This window comes from Panthera leo, chromosome C1 (assembly GCF_018350215.1).
Source record: "Panthera leo isolate Ple1 chromosome C1, P.leo_Ple1_pat1.1, whole genome shotgun sequence".
Lineage (NCBI taxonomy): Eukaryota > Metazoa > Chordata > Mammalia > Carnivora > Felidae > Panthera > Panthera leo.
Window position 1 is genome coordinate 169,895,406 of NC_056686.1, and position 19,668 is coordinate 169,915,073.

Sequence of the window (19,668 nt, forward strand, 5' to 3'; positions counted from 1 at the left end):
TCATGTTGACTGAAATGCTTTTTTTTCCCCTCCCTCCCCTGTCTTCACACCGAATTGCTAGTTTGGCTGGGTATTGTATTTTAGGTCAGAACTTTGGAGTCATCATTCCATTCTCTTTAAGCTTCTAGTGTTTTGTGGAAGTCATGTGTGGTAATGATTTCTTAGTCTTTGTATATGGCCTGGTTTCAAAAAATTTTAAGATCTGTGGTTAGTATTCTCAATTGCACAACTGTGCTATCGCGTGGGGCTTTTTCATTTGTTTCTCTGGGGAATTAATTGATCCTTTAAGTCAAGATACTTACCTACAGTTTGGGGAAATTTTCCTGTATTTGTTCAATAATTGCTCTTCTTTTTGTTTCCTACTTCTGGAATTCCTTTGGTTTGTAAGCACTGCAGAGATACTTTTTCTCCCTTACATTGTCTTTTATATATGTATTCTACTTTCTGAGACATGTCTTCAGTCTCAGCTTCCAACTCTTGTAATAATTTATTTTGTCATTTTTAATTACCAAAAACTTTTTTGTTGTTGTAGATCTCTGAATGTCTTTAAAAACATAGTTTCCTTTTCTTGTTTCATGGGTAAAATGTCATTCCAGTGAGAATAATGTTGGTCTTTTTTATTCTTGCTCATATTGTCTTGTTTTTTAAGTTTTCTTTCTTGGTAGAGGCATATTTAATTGAATGAGAGACTAAAAAAGCTCCTTGAAATCTGTGCATGTGTATGGATCAACATTGTCTGGAAAGTGGAAATTGGTGGCTTTTTGGTCTCTTACTGGACTTTCCTGTAAGAGGAATGGACCGTCAGTTAAATTTTTGTTGGGGAAATCTCTGATTTCAGCATATGTAGGTCTTTTTTTCTTTTAAGTTTTCTCAAAGAAGAATTCTTTATATTGAGCCTTAATGTCTGTGTAGGTGGTCTGAATTTAGAAAGGGGAGAAGTCTCCTTTTCAGTATGCAGACTTTCACTTAATCAGTTTCCATACAGTTGTTCTCTGCTGTGATTAGACTTACTGGGTCCTGAGCCATTTAGATTCCTTTTCCTCAGATATTAAGTCCTTGGTGTCATCAGGTCCAGTGGCTGAATGATAGTCATCTGGCTGCTTAAGATGAGGTAGGACCTATCCTCTCATTTCTTACTGTATACACTTTCAACTAGTTTTCTTTGATTTCAGCCAGCAGCCTCTTTCATACCTTCCATAGTTCCTGTGTTCTCAAAACCTGAGGCTTTCTAGAATGATTGTCATTGGGTGTCTGACAGGGATTAGAGGTGAATACAAGTGTTCAGTTCACCAGGTTTGATTGGGTGTTGTTATACACATTGTTCATTATGTTCTTGGGTACAATGAGTTTGTTAAATTGAAAAGTCTGAGGACACATTCCCTACAAGATTGCCCTCACTTCTGATGCCAGTTACAAATTTGGAGGTCCCCAAGCCTACCCTCACTTCAGACCAACTGGCTACAAATGCAGGGATTTCCAGCCCTACTCTAAGATTTGATAATTTACAGGAAAGACTCAGAACCCACTGAAAGTGCTATGTTTAAAGTTACAGTTTTTATTAGAGCAAAACAGTATAAATTAGAGCCAAAGAAAGATGTATAGGGCAAAGTTTGGGAGAATTCCAAATATGAAGCTCCCATGGCATGTTACCCTCTATGAGAAATAAGCCCGCTAACCCAAAGGAGGGACGTGGAGACTCGGAGCACAGTGAAGTGAGTCTTTAATCAAGATTCTTGCAAGAGTGGGGTGTCTGATAGGCATGCTCCCTACAGTTACAGCAGACAATGTATCTTCTCGTGTGCAAGTCCCTCCCCTGATTCCTCATTAGCTGAGTTACAGAGGTTACAGCCTTACCCAGAAATCACTTATGCCCATGTAAGGCAAAAAGTACATTCCCTGAGGTGATGCAGAGACTTCAGTTCTTTGGCACATGCTCATTGCAAAGCCCGCAAAATGGAGATGGGGGCGGGGAAGAAGAACCCGGAAGTAAGTGTCTAAGGGTTTGGGACTCCGGGGGGGGGGGGGGGTTGTACATATTTCCGATAGGTTGTAAACCTATTGTTAATCAGACAGCACAGCCTTTATTTGGTATTTCTGAAAGTGAATCATTTCACTTCTCACACTCTTCAGAATTGATATATGGTGCTTATACTGGCAGCTAGGGAAGTTCACTGAAGCCTTCATGTCCAGAGTTTTTATTAGAGTTTCATTAAGTAAACATGACTGATTGAGTCATTGATCAAGTGGCTCAAATCAAATTTCAGGCCCCTCTGCCCCAAGGTGGGATGATAGCATGTGGCTCAAGGCTCCAACCAGAATCACATGGTTGGTTTTTATGGTGTGACCTGCCCCCCATCCTGAATCACCTTGTTAGCATAAACTTATCAGGTGCACTTGAGGGGCCTGCCATGAATAACAGGGGAAAGTCTCCTGTCTCTGGGGAAGTTCCTAGGGTTTAGAGGTTCCCTCCCAGGAACCTGACAGAGGTCAGACCTCTCTTTGGGCTGAGGCCAAATTCTTTTTTTTTAATTTTTTTTTTTAACGTTTATTTATTTTTGAGACAGAGAGAGACAGAGCATGAACGGGGGAGGGTCAGAGAGAGAGGGAGACACAGAATCTGAAACAGGCTCCAGGCTCTGAGCAGTCAGCATGGAGCCCGACGTGGGGTTCGAACTCGCGGACGGTGAGATCGTGACCTGAGCCGAAGTCGGAAGCCTAACCGACTGAGCCACCCAGGCGCCCCGAGGCCAGATTCTTTATTGCACATAGAGCTACTTGGTTTCATGGTAAGAAGGAAGAGCACTGTCAGGAACCACTTTTTTCCCAAGTTTCTTGTGCCGTATATCTGTTTAAAATTTATCACTCTTTTTATCTCCATTTATGTTAGTGGCCTATTTTGAAATAATTAAATCTATTCTTTAATTGAAGACATTTCATAAAGGGTAATAAGGTCTTTTGCCCTCTACTTTAATTTGATCTTATGAAGAGTGTTTGAATAGTAATTTACCAAGGGAGACACATTACAGTCCAATTTGATGTGGTTTGATAGGTGTACTTTATTTTCATCTTATAAAGCTTAGCATGTGGGTACAAGAAGTCTGATTGAAAGGAAGTAAAATCAGTGGAGCAATTAAACATTAACAAGGTGGGGGGCAATTATGCTAAAGTTATGTAAATAGTTTTAGATTATGTATAAGTAATTATGTTTTTCAGAGTAGTTGACAGGGCAAAAATTAGATTGCTTATTCGTTTGAGACTTAATTTTGATTTGTTTTATTTTTAAAGGTCATAATGGTTGTCTCATTTTGAGCCTTCATTTAATTTCTTGCTTGAAGGTTATTACATGATGTAGCATAACTAAATTGAACCTTTTTAATGGTAATACACAACATAAAAAATTGGAATTGGCTTTAGATTTTATATTAAAATGCTCTTTACCATCTTTTGTATGTTAAAGGCATGTCTTTGTGGTAAGAACTAAATTCATTTAAAAATATCTTTTGTGTCTTTTGCTTATTTCCTAAAGGGATAGTTGATAAGTTAGTTGATAAGCAGACACTTGTCAAAGTAGCGAGTTACATTTTAAATCATCCTCATTTTTTTTTTTTTTTTTTTTAAAGTTTACTTATTTTGAGAGGGCATGTGTTTGCACGTTTGCGCCATCAGGGAGGGGCAGAGAGAGAGATAATTAATCTCAGGCAGGCTCCACACTGACAGTTAGATGCAGGGCTCGAACCCCCACAAACTGGGAGGTCATGACCTGAACTGAAATCAAGAGTTGGATGCTTAACCAATTGAGCCACCCAGGCACCCCAAATCCTCATTTAAAAAATGTGTTGTACTTATTAAATGCATCTGTGATGATGAGGAAAAAGAATAATTGGTAGATAAATGTATTATAGCATGTATGTAGTTTGATTCTTTTTTTTAAATGTTTATTTATTGTTGATAGACCGAGTACGAACAGGGAAGGGGCAGAGACAGAGGGAGACACAGAATCTGAAGCAGGCTCCAAGGTTTGAGCTGTCAGCACAGAGCCCGACGCAGGGCTAGAACTCATGAACTGTGAGATCATGACCTGAGCCAAAGTCGGATGGATGCTTAAACAACTGAGCCACCCAGGCACCCCACAGTTTGATTTTTTCAATAAATTGTATTATCTCTTTTATTAAGCATGAATTTGGTTTTAAAATTTAAATCTATAAGACTCAGCCATGTAATACACTGAGATTCCATTTCCTTCTTGTATACCTTTTGTGTTCTCTAGAGTTAATAATGATTGCATATCATCATTTGCTTGATTACTTTTGTAAAAATATTTGAATATTCATTTTTCAAGCTTTCTGGCTACTGAGCTATTTTTTGTTAACCTGGTTACTTGATGGCTGAATGTAAGCAATCTTGAGCATCTTTCCTTGTTTCCTAGTAATGTCTAAGAATGTTCTGTTCTGAATTAAATAGATTCTTCAATAATCGTTTATAGAGCTGAGGTGATCTGAAACTTTTTTCTGAAAGAAAGGCTGCATTACTAGGTTAAATTAGATTAATTGTGGGTTTCTACATTTGAGTCCAATTAAAGGACATGGATGCAAGTTGTATGACATAGATAAAAGAGTTAAGAATTTTCAAATCTTTAGGTGATCATATTTTTTCTCTTTAATTAGAATCACATTGTTGCATTATAGTTTTTACTTGATTGATTAGCTTTAACTTTTGATACTGTTGAGGGTATAGTTTTGGTTTAGTACTTTTTGGAGGCAAGAGATGGACATCATTCCTGGAAATCTTTCAGACTTTATATATTTGTGCCTTCAATGTAAAAGAAGTACCAATGTATGTACCAAGTACATCATTTATATTGAAGTTTAGTATTGTTAAAATAGTTAACTTTTGTGAGTTCTTGTCTAACACTATTCCATTTTATTATTGGAGTAACAGGTAAGTCTTGTGGGTATAATAACTAAGGGAAACTAACACTTATTACAGGTTTAAGATACAGTTGACATAAAACATGTATATGTTTAAGGTATACAGTATGTTTATTCAACAAGCATATGTTGTAGAATGACCATTGTGTTGACTTTCAAGTATATAAAACGATATTATTAACAATAATCACCATGGTGTTGTTTAGATCCCCAGTACTTACTCACCTTATGACTGGAAGTTTGTACCCTTTGACCAATATCTCTCCATATCCTTCAGCTCCTAGGCCATAGTAACCACTACTCTACTCTCTGTTTGTCTGAGTTGGGCTTTTTTACATTTCACATATAACTGAGATCATACGGTATTTAGTATTTGTCTTTTCTTTGCTGACTTCTTTCACTTACCATGCACGTCATGTTAATGGCAGGATGCCATCCAAATGGCAGGATTTCCTTCCTTCTCATGGCTGAAAAACATCCATTGTGTATATGTACCATCTCTTCTTTATCCATTCATCCACTGAGGGACACTTCGATTATTTTCATATCTTGGCTAATGTGAATAATGCAAGGAACATGGAAGTGCAGATACCATTTTGAGATCCTGTTTCCATTTTCTTTGGATCTATATCCAAGAATGGGATTGTTGGATCATGTGGTAGTGCTATTTGTAATTTTTGAAGAATCTCCATAGAGTTTTCCATAGTGGCTGTACCAATTTATATTCCCACCAGCAGTGTACAAGGATTTCCTTTCCTTCGAATCCTTGCCAACACTTAGCTCATGTCTTTCTGATGATAGCCTTTCTAAAAGGTGTGAGGGGATATCTCATTGGGGCTTTGATTTGCATTTTCCTGATGATTAGTGGTTTTGAGCATCATTTTGGTACCTGTTGGCTATATGTATGTTGTCTTTGGAAAAATGTCTATTCAGTTGCTCTGCTGACTTTTTTTGCTGTTGAGTTGTATGAGTTTCTTATATATTTTAAAGAGTAACCCCTATCATATACGTGGTTTGCATATACTTTCTTCCATTCCATATGCTGCCTTTTCATTTTGCTAATGATTTTGTAGATGCTTTGGGTAAGTATGGACTTTAACAATACTAATTCTTCCTATCTGTGAACGTGGTATATCTTTCCATTTGTTTTTTCAGTTTCTTTGATCAGAGTCTTGTGGTTTTCAGTATATAAATCTTTCATCTCCTTGGTTAAATTTATTCCTATGTATTTTATTATTCTTGATGGTATTTTAACATTTATTTATTTTTGAGGGACAGAGCATGAGCAGGGGAGGGGGGGAGAGAGAGAGAGAGAGAGAGAGAGAGAGAGAGAGAGAGAGAGAGACAGGATCCCAAGCAGGCTCCAGGCTCTGAGCTGTTTGTTAGCACAGAGCCAGACACGGGCCTCGAACTCACAAACTGCAAGACCATGACTTGAGCTGAAGTCGGAGGCTCAACTGACTGAGCCACCCAGGCGCTCCTTCTTGATGGTATTTTAAAGGAGATTATTTCATTTGTTTTTTAGTTATTGTTGTCAACGTGTAGAAATGCAACTGATCTCTGTGTGTTGGTTTTGTATTCTGCAACTTCACTGAATTCATTAATTAGTTCTAAAGGTTTTTTAGTGGAGTCTTTAAGATTTTCTATGTATAAGATTATTTTATGTGCAAAAACAATTTTGCATCTTTCTTTCCGATTTTGGATGCCTGTTATTTTTTATATTTTTCTTACTTGATTGCTTTGATAAGTACTTCCAGTACTATGTCAAAAGGAGTGGTAAGTGGGCACCCTTGTTTCTGATTGTAAAGGAAAAACCTTCAGCCTTTTCATCACTGAATATGATGTCAGATGTGGGCTTATCGTATATAGCCTTTATTATGTTGAAGTATGATCCTCCTATATCCAGTTTGTTGAGCATTTTTATCATGAGAGAATGTTTTGTTTTTGTCAAAAGCTTTTTCTGCATCTGTTGATGATCATCTGATTTTAATCTGGCATTTGTGTCAGAATAATGCTGCCCTGGTAAAATGGAAACTAACATTTATTGAACCTATTAAACATACTCTTTCAGTTAATCTTCTCTATGTTGGATAGATGTTAGATACGCATTTGTGTTTTGTGTTCTTCATATGTAAAAAGCAGAAGCTAGGTTCTGTCTCATAGAATTGCCTTTAGGATTAAATATGAATACATGCAAATAACCTGTAATCCCACCTTGAACATAGTATAAATGCTCAATCCTTGTTAGCAATTATCATTAATATTGTTACTGTTTTTTTATTTTTTGTTGTAATATTTGGGAAGTAAGGCTCAGTAACTCTCTTTAATTGTGACATTAAGTTATAGAACTATAGTGTGAACTAACTACAAACGCTTTTACTCTATTCCCACTCATCTTCCCATGATGCTCTCTAGCAAGATGAATGATTGGTTCAGGGGTAGCAACACTAGCCTTCTGCCATCCAGTCCAATCCTTTCTGGGCTTCTGACACAATTACGTGTTACCTTCCTCAAAGCAAGGTGTTGTACTTCCTTCTCCCCCTATACATTAAAGATATTTTCATTATTTTTTGTAATTCACTAGCAGTTGGAACATGAGGATCTAAAATAAGAATGTTCCAAAATAGATTGCAGGGGGCCTGTTTAGGTTTTTCCTTTTTAAAATTTGCTCTGACCTTTTAAGTGTTGTATCTGGAAAGTAACTTGATTCTCCAGTCCTTCTTTGTTACGGATTAACAGTGTGTCACTGTGACTGGTCGTTGAATGTGTTTCTTTGTTAAGAGAACTTTTTGTGTGGTTCTAAGAAAATCATTCTGTATTCATGAGTAGGAAAACTCAGTTACCCTTTTTGCATCTCAGCTTTGGATTTGAATACTAGCTTTATTGCTCATTTCCTAATAGCAGTTCCTATGTGCATTAATCAAGCATTTTTAAGGTATATACAATGTACTCAACCCAAGATCAGCATTTACCAAAGTATGTGTTTTATGAAGGTAAAATGTAGTCATTATAGTATAGGAAATTTTGGGTTGAATAAAGTTTTAAATATTTATTGACTAATCGCAAGTTTTTTTTATGTGCATTATAAATCTCCCATCAGGATAATATATTATATGGCCTTTTATAAAACTTAACACACTGGCTCTCCCCCCCCCCCCCCCTTTTATTTTTCTAAGAATATACTTTGAGGACTCCATTTGACTACAGACACTTTGGAATGTTAGGTTGATTTTCAACTCAACTGGGAATTCAGGACAAATGACATGACTAAGCAGCAGATACACAGTTAGAATGTATTGAGCAGAGAACCTCCAGAAAATCAGTAAACGTGGGTTGTGAATGATGTACAAGGCCCTGTAAAACAGTTGTTCTCAGGCTTCTTTGTTGTAGGATCCTTAATACATTCTTAGAAATTAAAGGCCAGAGAGGTTTGGGGTTATACCTATTGATAGTTACTGCATTAGAAATTAAAAAAATATTTTACAGTATGTATTAATTCATTTTAATGTAATTTGTTTCATGTAAACATAAGGAACTTTAAAAAATAACTTTTCTACAAGAAAAGATTATGATGAGAATCCATTGCTTTGTGTTTTTCAAATTTTAATGTCTGGTTTAAAATAGAGTTGAATTCTCATATCTGCATTTTTTTTTCTTTAAACACGTATTTATTTTGAGAGAGAGAGCATGCGCAAGGATGGGAGGGGCAGAAAAAGAATCCCAGTAGGCTTGCGCTGTCAGCATAGGAGCCAGATGCAGGGCTCGAAGCCACAAACCATAAGATCATGACCTGAACCGAAACCAAGACTTGGATGCTTAACCTCCTAGACACCCCCTTATATCTGCTTCTGTATTCAATCTCGGTGCTTGATTGAATGCTTGATTGAATTGCATCAAGCATCCTTTGGAAAGGTCCATTGTACTCATGAGAGAATTAAGAGTATAAAGGCAAATGAAACCTTAAATCACTATGAAAATAACTTTGACTTGGCTGATCCCATCAAGAGAGGTTGTAAGTTATTCAGAGTCTCCAGTCCATACTTGTAGAATTGCTGGTATAGTAAATACAAATGTTAACTAGATTACTTCCTAAGAGCTTGTCCTTTGAATTTGGATTGCATAGATTGGAATTTTGGCTGCACTTCTTGACGTTATTTAACATCCCATTTCCTAATTCGTTAATTGGAGTTACTAATAGAACCTACCTTGTAAGATGGTTAGAATTAAATAAACTTAGACCTGTAAAATGGTAAAATAAGTACCATGAAATAAATAAATGAAATGTTGCTGTTCATTATTATTTCAAAATTTTAGTCCTGTTATGGCACTTTTGTTCACAATTTTCCATTGGCTTCCCAACTCGTTTGAGGTAAAAGCCAAAGCCTTTACTGTAGCTTACAAAGTTGTTTTTTTGGGGGGGATCTGATTTTTTTGTTACCTCTCGCTGTGCTCATATACTTGTTTTGACCTCACATCCCCTCTTCACTGTCTTGTTCATCAAACACCAATCATATCCTTTCTCAGGTCCTTTGTATGGGGTTTTTTCTCCATTTAACATTTATTTCTTCAGATACTGGCATGTTTTGCCCTCCCCCTTCTTTGGGTTTTTATTTTAATGTCACCTCAGCAAAATCTTTGTTTCATTTAACGCTTCCGTGTATGTATATAGGTACACACTGCTTTATCTATTTTTCTGTAGGATTTTCCTTCCTTCCTTCCTTCCTTCCTTCCTTCCTTCCTTCCTTCCTTCCTTCCTATTTGAGAGAGAGTGTGAGTGCAGGAAAGGGAGAGAATGAAACCCAAGCAGAGCCTGACCCAGGGCTTGATCCCACAACTCTGGGATCCTACCCTGAGCTAAAATCAAGAGTTAGACGCTCAACCAACTGAACTGCCTAGCTGCCTCAAGGAGTTTCTGTTTTCTAATGTACTAGGTATTACTTATTTGTCTCTTTTCTACTAGAATTTAAGCTCCATTAGAGATAGATGGGGTTTTGTTTATTTTTTTATTTTTTGTTTTTTATTTTGGTCTTACTTTTCATTACTGTGTCTTCAATACCTATAATGATGCTAGGTGTGTATTTAGGCACTGAAAAAATATATTTTTTTGAGTGAATCATTATCATTACTGCAAAGAGGAAAGAATGGTTTCCGCTTCTCAGAAACGTGTGGTTTCAATAGGACAGTGCCTCTGAAATAAAATGAACATGTAAAGCAGTTAGTTTGGCATTTTGGACATGTAGAAGTACTCATTAGTTGGTAGCTGTTATTGAAGGATAAGCAAAGAAAGAACAGAATTAGACATTTAAATTAGAAATTACCTTAGTAAAAGAAAACTGCATTTGTATCTCAGGATCTAGGGTAGATACTGTTTAGGGACATATTGAAAAATATAGGTTGGAACTATATTGTGGAGCTTCTTGGATTATTCTGTAGGTAATGAGTTATTGCATAATTCTAAGGCAGAGGTGCTGTGATGAAAGTGGTAGATTTGGAAGATGAATCCAATAGTAGTCCTTGAGGTTGATTGGAGACCCTTTTGGTATAAGCTTAACTGGAAATTAAAACATTAGCAAATTTATAAAAATAAAACTTTTACAAAATCATAAATTATGCTCAATTATTAATGACCTCTGAAATTGTACAGTAGTATAAAATGATCATTTGATTACAATTTGCGTATCTTGAAGTATTTATGCAATTGCCAACTTTAATATATCTTTTCATTTACAACCAAGAGCTTTGATTTAAAATAAACCAAGATGTTTATATTGGTAACTAACTTACTAAATATACTAATATAGGGCAAAGTATGTTTAGTCCAGCAAACATTGGTCAGCCACGAAAGACAACATTATCTCCTGCACAGTTGGATCCTTTTTATACTCAAGGAGATTCTCTGACTTCTGAAGATCACCTCGATGACACTTGGGTAACTGTGTTCGGGTAAGGTTTCTGAATCATTTACCTTTCCAAAAAAACTAAAAACCAAACACTCCTTAACATTTCATAATAAATATTATCAGATGTCCCCCCCCCCCCCAAAAAATACTGCACAGCAAACACACATGTACCCACCACCTACCTTCTACAGTTGTTAATATTTTACTTCATTTGTTTTATGTTCCATTAATTCATCTTTCTTTGTTGGTACATTTCAGAATAAGTTGCACACATTAGTACAAATCACGCTGACACTTCAGCATGCTATTATTAATTAGTGTTCAGTATTTGTTGATACTTTTAAAAAAAATTATCTGCTTCTCAGATGTATTTTCTTTAGTGTATTTGCTGGATAACGAAACAGAAATCCTTCTTTAGACTTCCGAAACTCCCTTCTTTCTAGTGGTTATTCTCCATCAATTGGACTTAACCGGTTTGGAACTAACAAATTGAATTTCATTTGTGTATAGATGTGTGTGTGTGTGTGTATACACGCATATATGTCACAAGGTTGGTACTTTATAGTCACAGGATATTGGATATTAGTAGACATTATACATGATATTCCTGGATACATTTTGAATAGATTTTTAGATCCAAAAAAGTACTTTAAAGCATTTTGGAGATCATATTGCATCATTTCCATATGAGAAAACTGAGGTGTTAGACTAAGTGATTTATTCAGGGGTTTACATATAGTTATTAGTAAAGTGTCAGCAAAAAACCTTAGGTCTTTTGATTTTTAAGTTGTTACTGTTCATGCCATGCTACATAAGGTTTCCTTCTGAAAGTGTGATAGGTCATACTGATATTGGACCTTACTATATTTAGTTTTGGGGTAAAAAATACAACAACACTTGAGCTTCTTGAAGAAAGAACAATGCACAGTAAATGTTAGTGCATTTGAATAGACTATGTACATTCAGTTTATTTAAAATTTAAAATTCAAAAGTAAATGTAAAAGAATATACAATGAAAAGTTTTCCTTCCCACTTGTGTCCCCAACTACAGTTTTTCTCCCTTTTAAGGCAGTAATTGCCACCTGTTTTTTTGTGTAACCTTCCAGAGAGAGTCTATGTGTTATTGATTCTGTTTAGGTAAAAAAGCAAGATCATTGCTTTCCTTTATTCCCAGAAAGCCCATGCATAGCTCATAGCAATTGGATGGCTTTTTGACTTTTTTCTTTTCTTTTTTGTGTTTAAATTTTCATACTCTCTCACAACATGGCTATGTTTTTGAATTTGGGTGTCCCATCCCGTCTGTCAGGCTCAGTAATGTGTCACTTTTAAGATTCCGTAGTAATTGGATAAATTACTTGAATATCTTCTGCTAGTCTTTTTCTTTATTTTTAAGATACACACTTTTCCACCTATTAACTTTCTGTTGGTTTTATGTTTTAGTAACCCTCTGTATGAGTTTGATTGCGAGAACTGAAATGTTTTCTTCTAAGAGATAAAATATTTTATTTTGACTGTTTATAGGATAGTACATCTAAAATATATGTGTTCTTTGATAATTTAACTTTTTCCTACTGACTCAAGGTCATCATGATATATCATTCGTTGTTTTGGGGTGGTTCTTTTATAGGGTATTGAAATGTTTCCACTCAAAGTGGTCGTAGAGTCTTAGAATTACATTTTATTTTTCAAGTACCTCCCCTCTCTTGGAACCATTATTTCTCTTTCATTTTTATTTTCTTCAGCTCTTCTTTGTAGGCACTTTGCCTCATTTGTTGCTTTTCTTTGAGGTTAGAAATTTTATATCCAAACATACATAACATAAAATAAAATTTCAGTCCTGAATGCAAGCTCTCGATAACTAAAGCTACTGGTTAAGGAAACTCCAGATTTTCAACTTAAAATAGCTTCATTGTTTGGACTATAAAAGTAATAACACCTCATAAAATATTTTTAAACCATAAGGAACTTTATAAAGAAGAAAAGAAAAATCACTTAAAAATTTTCAGAGATATATGGCTATTAAAATCTTGGTAACCACCCTTTTAAATGTTTCTATACTAATGATGCTGGTGTTGATTTTCATTTTTATTTAGAACTAAACTTCTGAATTTTCAGTTGGTACTCAGTGTGTAAATAATATGACCATATAATTTAAAATTCTTTTCCTTTTAATAGCTGTAGTATACCTAAGTATTTCACACACACACATAGACACACGCATATATGCCCTCGTAGAATAAATTATATACATAGCTGTGACATGATAATTCTTTTCTAAGAGTGTGATAATGGCAGTGAGAGTAGAATTTTAGAGATTTCATATGTGGAATCTGGGGTTGGGGAAGAATGACTGAGTCAAAACTAATTTTAACATATTTGCTTTTGAGTAATGGGCAATGATATATTTAGCTGATACAGAGGAAAACAATGATCAGGGATCTCCTGTTAATATTCTAGTCCATTGGGGGAAACTTATCTTGAAATACTTATACGTAGGGTAATTTGCATTTGTATTTATTATGGAAGTTGACTGTTTGGACAACTCTTTTTTCAGGTTTCCTCAAGCATCTGCTTCCTATATATTATTACAATTTGCACAGTATGGGAATATCTTAAAACATGTGGTAAGGCTTACTTCTTTTCAGTTCAAGATTTAGTGTGAAGAAGGAGAAGCTGTGAATTGAGGGAGACTTTGCTCCTGAATATTGTCTGCTTTTTTCCAAACTTAAAAGTTTTTCTTTCTTTTTTTAAGTTTTCATTGAATATGTCTGTTGCAGTCTAGAAGGCTAGAGGTTGCATAGTAGTTAATAAAAGGGATAAAGAAAGAAGATAAGAGAGCGAGAATTTCATGCTCCCCCCCTCTTTCCGTAAATGCTTCATAGTCTCTTAACAAAAATTACACCAAATATTATATAACTGTCTTCCAGTATCCGCTTGTTTTATTGGAGATGAAAGAAAAGAGAAGTTCCTTATTTACAGAGTTCATAGGGCGTTTTTAACTTGTAGAGAGCTTTTTAAAAACAAGTATCTTACCTTGTCTTACCTATAACAAGTTATAAATAACAAATCTTTTTTCTGTTATCAGGGATTGACTTAATTCCTACAGAAATAACATTGATGAATACAATTTTTAACAATTTCATAGCAAGGGTTAGTAAGATCTTTTTATTTTTTTTTTAAAATTTTTTTTTAACGTTTATTTATTTTTGAGACAGAGACAGAGCATGAACAGGGGAGGGGCAGAGAGAGAGAGGGAGACACAGAATCTGAAATAGGCTCCAGGCTCTGAGCAGTCAGCACAGAGCCCGACGCGGGGCTCGAACTCACGGACCGTGAGATCATGACCTGAGCTGAAGTCGGACGCTTAACCGACCAAGGCACCCAGGCACCCCAGTAAGATCTTTTTATAAGAAACAATTATCTTTTGAGAATTACTTTCAGAGAATTTTTGCCACGTATTCTTTATATTGGAGAATTGAGAGGTAGAAATTATTGAAACTGTTTAATAGGATTTTTGTTGAATCCTAGCATTCAGTTTGTTATGGGGCATCAAATAAAAAGTAGAAGCATATATATCTCCTTATCTTTGTATTTTCTAATAAAATTCATGGTTAGGTTTTATATATTTTATGTTTTAAGGGACAACTTCATTCTTTGCAGATGTCTAACACAGGAAATTGGATGCATATTCGTTATCAATCTAAACTGCAGGCTCGGAAAGCCTTAAGCAAAGATGGAAGGATTTTTGGAGAGTCCATCATGATTGGTGTAAAACCATGTATAGATAAAGTAAGTTATTGCTGATGTAAGGAAAATGGCTTCATCTGTATGAAGAGTACAAGTCTAAGTATAGACATTGGCAGTTATGTCACTTTGCTTCACTGTGCCCCTTTTTCTTCGTAAAATATGATGATGTTATGGTATTGTTTTCATGGGAAGCTAAATTTTTAGTCATGGGACTTTAGAATTTAGAGGTAATCCATCCTGACTCCTTCATTTTATAGATAAAGAGGCCAACGGGACTTGGGTAACTTATCTAGAGTTGTTAAAGGTAAGATCTAGATTTTAGGTCTCCTAACTTCTAGCTCATTCTCCTGTGCAAAAGCAACATAAAAATCTTTAAATACTTCAAAGGAATGCTGCTCTTTCAAAATGAAATACTCCACATGAGTGGTAACAGGGTTAACTATTTAATGGCTGAAACTTTTTAGTCATTTTTATTTTAAAATGTTTAAAAACTATTATATGCCTATAAATAATACTGAGAACAATTTATACTTCATGGCTTGTAAAATGATCATAATTGTTCTTAAGTAATTATACATGAACTTCTGTCTACCAGGCACTGTGCTCATATATACACATTAATGCACAAAGCAGGTCTGGCTCCTGTTCTTACAATCTGTGGTTACTTTAGAGTTCTGTAATTATTATATTATGCTGTAACATATGTTTGTAGAGGCCAGAGGAGAATCTGGGGTTCCTGGCTACTAAGTAGCACTGGAATTTCATGCCTTACTTCCCCCAGGATTTCCCCAAGAATCTTCTTTTTTCTCCCTTGAGGGTTTTTCATAGTATTTTTTAGGAGATTTTTACTCTTGTGAGTCTCTAGTCATCTTGAGGATGTTTGAGATCACTGAAGTGAGCTTTCTGGTTGAGCATTAGATCTCAAATACTAGCTAAGAAGTATGTATTGCTTTATCAAGCCTAAAATTGTTTGAAAGTTTAATTAGATCAAATAAAGTGTGCCTCTTTCAATAAATTTTTCTTTTTAAGTAGGGTGTAATAGTGGATAATAGCATATTATGTTTATAAACAGAGAAGTTCTTTACCTTTCTTTCTCCAGAGTGTTATGGAAAACCATGACAGGTGTGCTTTGTCATCTCCACCTCTAGCCTTTACACCACCAATCAAAACTGTAGGCACACCAACCCAGCCTGGAAGTGCTCCTAGGATTTCTACCATGAGACCTCTTGCTACAGCATACAAAGCTTCTACTAGTGACTATCAGGTATTTTAAGAATTAGATAAAGATAAACTTGAAAAAGTGAAATGCATAGCATGTTTAACCATTGGATTGATTTGTGTGCCATTAAATATTTCTTACGTGATTGCCTTGATGAAATCCCTATAAATTTGCATTCTTAAATTCCTTATTTTAAAAATTATAGTTTTGGCCAATTGAAAACTTACCTTGAATTTTAAAAAAATTTTGCCATTATTTAAAACATTTTGAAGGTTTTAGTTTTTTCTGAGTTATACTTGCATACATTAAAGTTTCTCTTATGAACATCTCTTGGTGTGAGGGAATATTAAAAAACTTGTTGAACTGATGACTGAATCTGATGGTATCACAAATGAAGAACCTCACTGATGTTGGAGTAGCTGTGGTTATCAAAGAGACCATTGACTAGCTCCCATTTCACTGTTTCTTGTTTCAAAAAAGTTTAAAGGGAAAGTTCATTATATTCATTGAAGAATGATAGAAGTATTATGACTCTCATTCAGTATGTTACTGTCTCCTACTTAATCAGGTTCTGAACTTGCCTAGTCACAGACACAGGTCCTGAAACAGCAAATAAAACATTTTTAATTTAGTAAGATAGTGACAATTTAGTCTTTTGATTTCCCCTGAAATTTGGAGACTAGGACTGGATTTTTCATTAAGGTTTTCTTTTAAGCCAGTCCTGTCTCTTTTATAGTAAGTTCCATGCCTGGTGTGGGGCTTGAACTCATGTCCCTGAGATCAAGAGTCAGATGCTCTGCCAACTGAGCTAGGCAGGCACCCCTAAGGATTTTAAAACCCTCATCTCTTGTAGCTTTTGTATTGTTTGTTCACTTTTCTGATATAAGGAGAAGATATAATTTGTCTTGCCAAAGGAATAGGATTTTGTGCTTTAAAGCATAAAGTTGTTCTAACTAAATCCCTATCTTCTCCTTTAAATATACAATTCGGTACCACAAATGCATTTAACCGTTTGGCTCTTTTAAATTAGCCATTAACTCTAGAATTGACTATGATACTTAAGAAACTATAGCCTAACAATTGTGTGTGCTTTTTTAATAGGTTATTTCTGACAGACAGACGCCAAAAAAAGATGAAAGTCTTGTATCAAAAGCAATGGAGTACATGTTCGGCTGGTAGTATAGTAAGAGCTAAGAATCACCTACCACGGAGGAGGCTGCTACACTAAAACAGAGTTAGCCCAGTACTGCCAGCTTGCCTTTGGTTAGTTATATAACCACTCTTGGCAGTGCTGAATCGCTCACTCTCACTTTCTTAGAAGCCTTTTTTCTTTAAGGATACAGCATATTTGTAGCTTGCACTTTAAAAGATGATTGAGATACGTTTTAAAGAAAACAAAAAATCCCTGTAAATAGGATTTTGTGCTTTCTGGGTTAGTGCATGCTTTAAGCACAAAAAACTCAGCATTGATTACTGTAAATTGTATAATTGAATTTGTGGTGAGGTTTTGTAGTCTTCATGAGTTGGTGGGGTGAATTTCATGAAGGGTAAACTATACAACTCCTAACAATACACAAAGATTATAATCAACCAATTTGAATTATGGTTTTTTAATTTAGATAGTATTTAATATTTTAATTATCCTTGTTTATATATGTCCTGTCATGGATTGTCATCTTTCAGTATTCTAAAGTCAAAAGTCTTTTTAAAAACCTACTAAAGTTTCGTGATAATAAACTTTGTCAATTGTATATATTAAACATTTTTTGAAAGTGATTTGTTATTTTATTAACTATTTAAAAAAATTTGAAGTGTCTGCTGAAATAGAGAAAATACATCATGAATCTCCACATACTGTAATCTAGCTTTAATAACCATATAACCATAAATATTTTGCCATAGTGGTTTCTTCTCTCTCCCTTTTGTTTAAAGCATATCTCAGATGTGATGTCATTTTAATCTAAGTACTTGAGGATATATCAAAAAAAGAACATTCCCACTTGTAATTACAGTATCAGTATCATACCTAACAGAATTAGTAAGTTTCTTAATATCTAATATATAGCCCATTAAAAAATTTCCCAGTTATCTCCAAAATATATTTATGGTCGGTTAGTACAAATCACTGTCTAGAGTAGGTGTACATAATATATTTGATTATTTTGTCTTTTAAGTATCTTGAAATCTAAATTAGCTCCTGCTCTCTTTACACCGTGACTTCTTGAAGGAATTGTGAGAGTTGCCTACAGTGTCTCATAGACTGAATGTGGTCAGTTGCTTTCTTTAACTTGTTCTGTCATTTATCCCATATCCTAAAAGTTGGATCTAGGGAAGATTAATTAGATTCTGATTTCTTTTTTTTCTTTTTTGAGCAACAATACTTGATAGTATCGTGCACTTTATATTTAATCAAGAGATGTTTAATCTGGTTGTCCCACTTTTACTGAGGCTCAAATTGGTCATTGGGCACATGGGTAGAAGCCCAGCATCTTGTTGGAAAATTCCTCATAAGGTTCTTGCATTATGTTTTTGAAAGCATACATTAGTGATATTTGCCTGAATAAATTATTTCATTAAGGTTTGCAAAATGATTTTCCAAATCTATTATTTCTGTTGCATTTATTACCTGGAATTCTTTTATATATAAAAACTTTGCTCCACCCACTAGGGCTATTTTGTTACATGGAATATATTCATACCAAAATGGCAGGATAAATATTTGATCCTTTTCCTTTATTATTTTTCAGAGTAACTGTTGGTGCACTGGAAACTCTAATTGGTGTCCAGTGAGTTAAAAAAAAAAATGTTTTTCTCTGCAGTATCGCTATGCACTTAGAGCATTTTTTTGTTTTTTTTGTTTTTTTTTTTTTAATTCACTGTGTTAGTCACTTGGTGTCATTAGTCTTTTGTTCAAATTATCACCCTTGGCCAGTGAGAACCTCATTAAGCTGGCTCTTGAGTGAAAAGGCCTTTAATTGAAATAATATTTCACCGTAGTATAAGTATCTAGGTAATCAGCATCTCTTTATCTTCAATACTTCTTGATAAAGAATAACTAAACACATTGTATGGAAAGTATTGATATGCCTTTTAAATCACAGCAAACTACCATTAAAGATTTGTTTAGTTCTCTGAGGTGAAGTGTGATACTAAGGACTGTACTGGCCTGGTGAAAATCCATTTATCGTTATAGAGTATTTTTATTCTGATACTTACATATTGAAGTCTTTCTATTCCAACTTAAAATAGGATTTTATTTTATATCTTCTAACATACAGAACTCAATTATTCAAAGTAGAACTGTGGCTACTAGATCCCATTAAACCCTAGCATTTGTATTTGAGTTTTATACATTTTTGTAAAAGGATTATACTTTTTGTTTCTTTTGAGAGGTCATTTTATTTCTGTAGACCTTCGTGGAGCATGAAGTTTGCTTTCTGACTAAAAGTACTTGTTTGCTATGTTTGGGTTTGGGTTTTTATCCAGTGTTTTATCTTACTTGTCTTTATCTCCATCACATCATTTACTTGAAAAGAGCCAGGAAACCTATAAATCTATCAAACCAACACATCTATGACATAAACTTACACAATGTTACATGCCAATTATATCTCATTTTAAAAAGTATATAAAATAATAAAACAAAAACAAACTGAACAGAAAAGAGCTAGGAAAATCTAAGAAAGCAAACTCCTGTATTTTTCAATGCTACAAAACACAACAGAATTGGGAACTGAGAAAGCTAGAAAAGTTACCCTGAACCAAGCCTCTTCCTAAAAGTTTAGAAAAGCTGATTTCACACAAAAATAAGTAACAAAAAACTATAGTCATGCGAAGTTGTTATACAAAATAAGAGGATAAGGAACAAAGTATC

At 34.7% G+C, this 19,668-nt stretch overlaps 1 protein-coding gene across 1 annotated transcript in view; it reads left to right on the forward strand.

The window, feature by feature from the left end:
* NUP35 (nucleoporin 35) overlaps positions 1-17,525 on the forward strand; it is a 35,403-nt gene extending 17,878 nt beyond the window's left edge. The window contains 5 exon segments of the mRNA XM_042949339.1: positions 10,730-10,871; positions 13,383-13,452; positions 14,489-14,617; positions 15,675-15,839; positions 16,896-17,525. Of these exon segments, the coding sequence (XP_042805273.1) occupies positions 10,730-10,871; positions 13,383-13,452; positions 14,489-14,617; positions 15,675-15,839; positions 16,896-16,973 (584 nt within the window). The 3' untranslated portion in view covers positions 16,974-17,525.
* Positions 17,526-19,668: the final 2,143 nt, after the last annotated feature.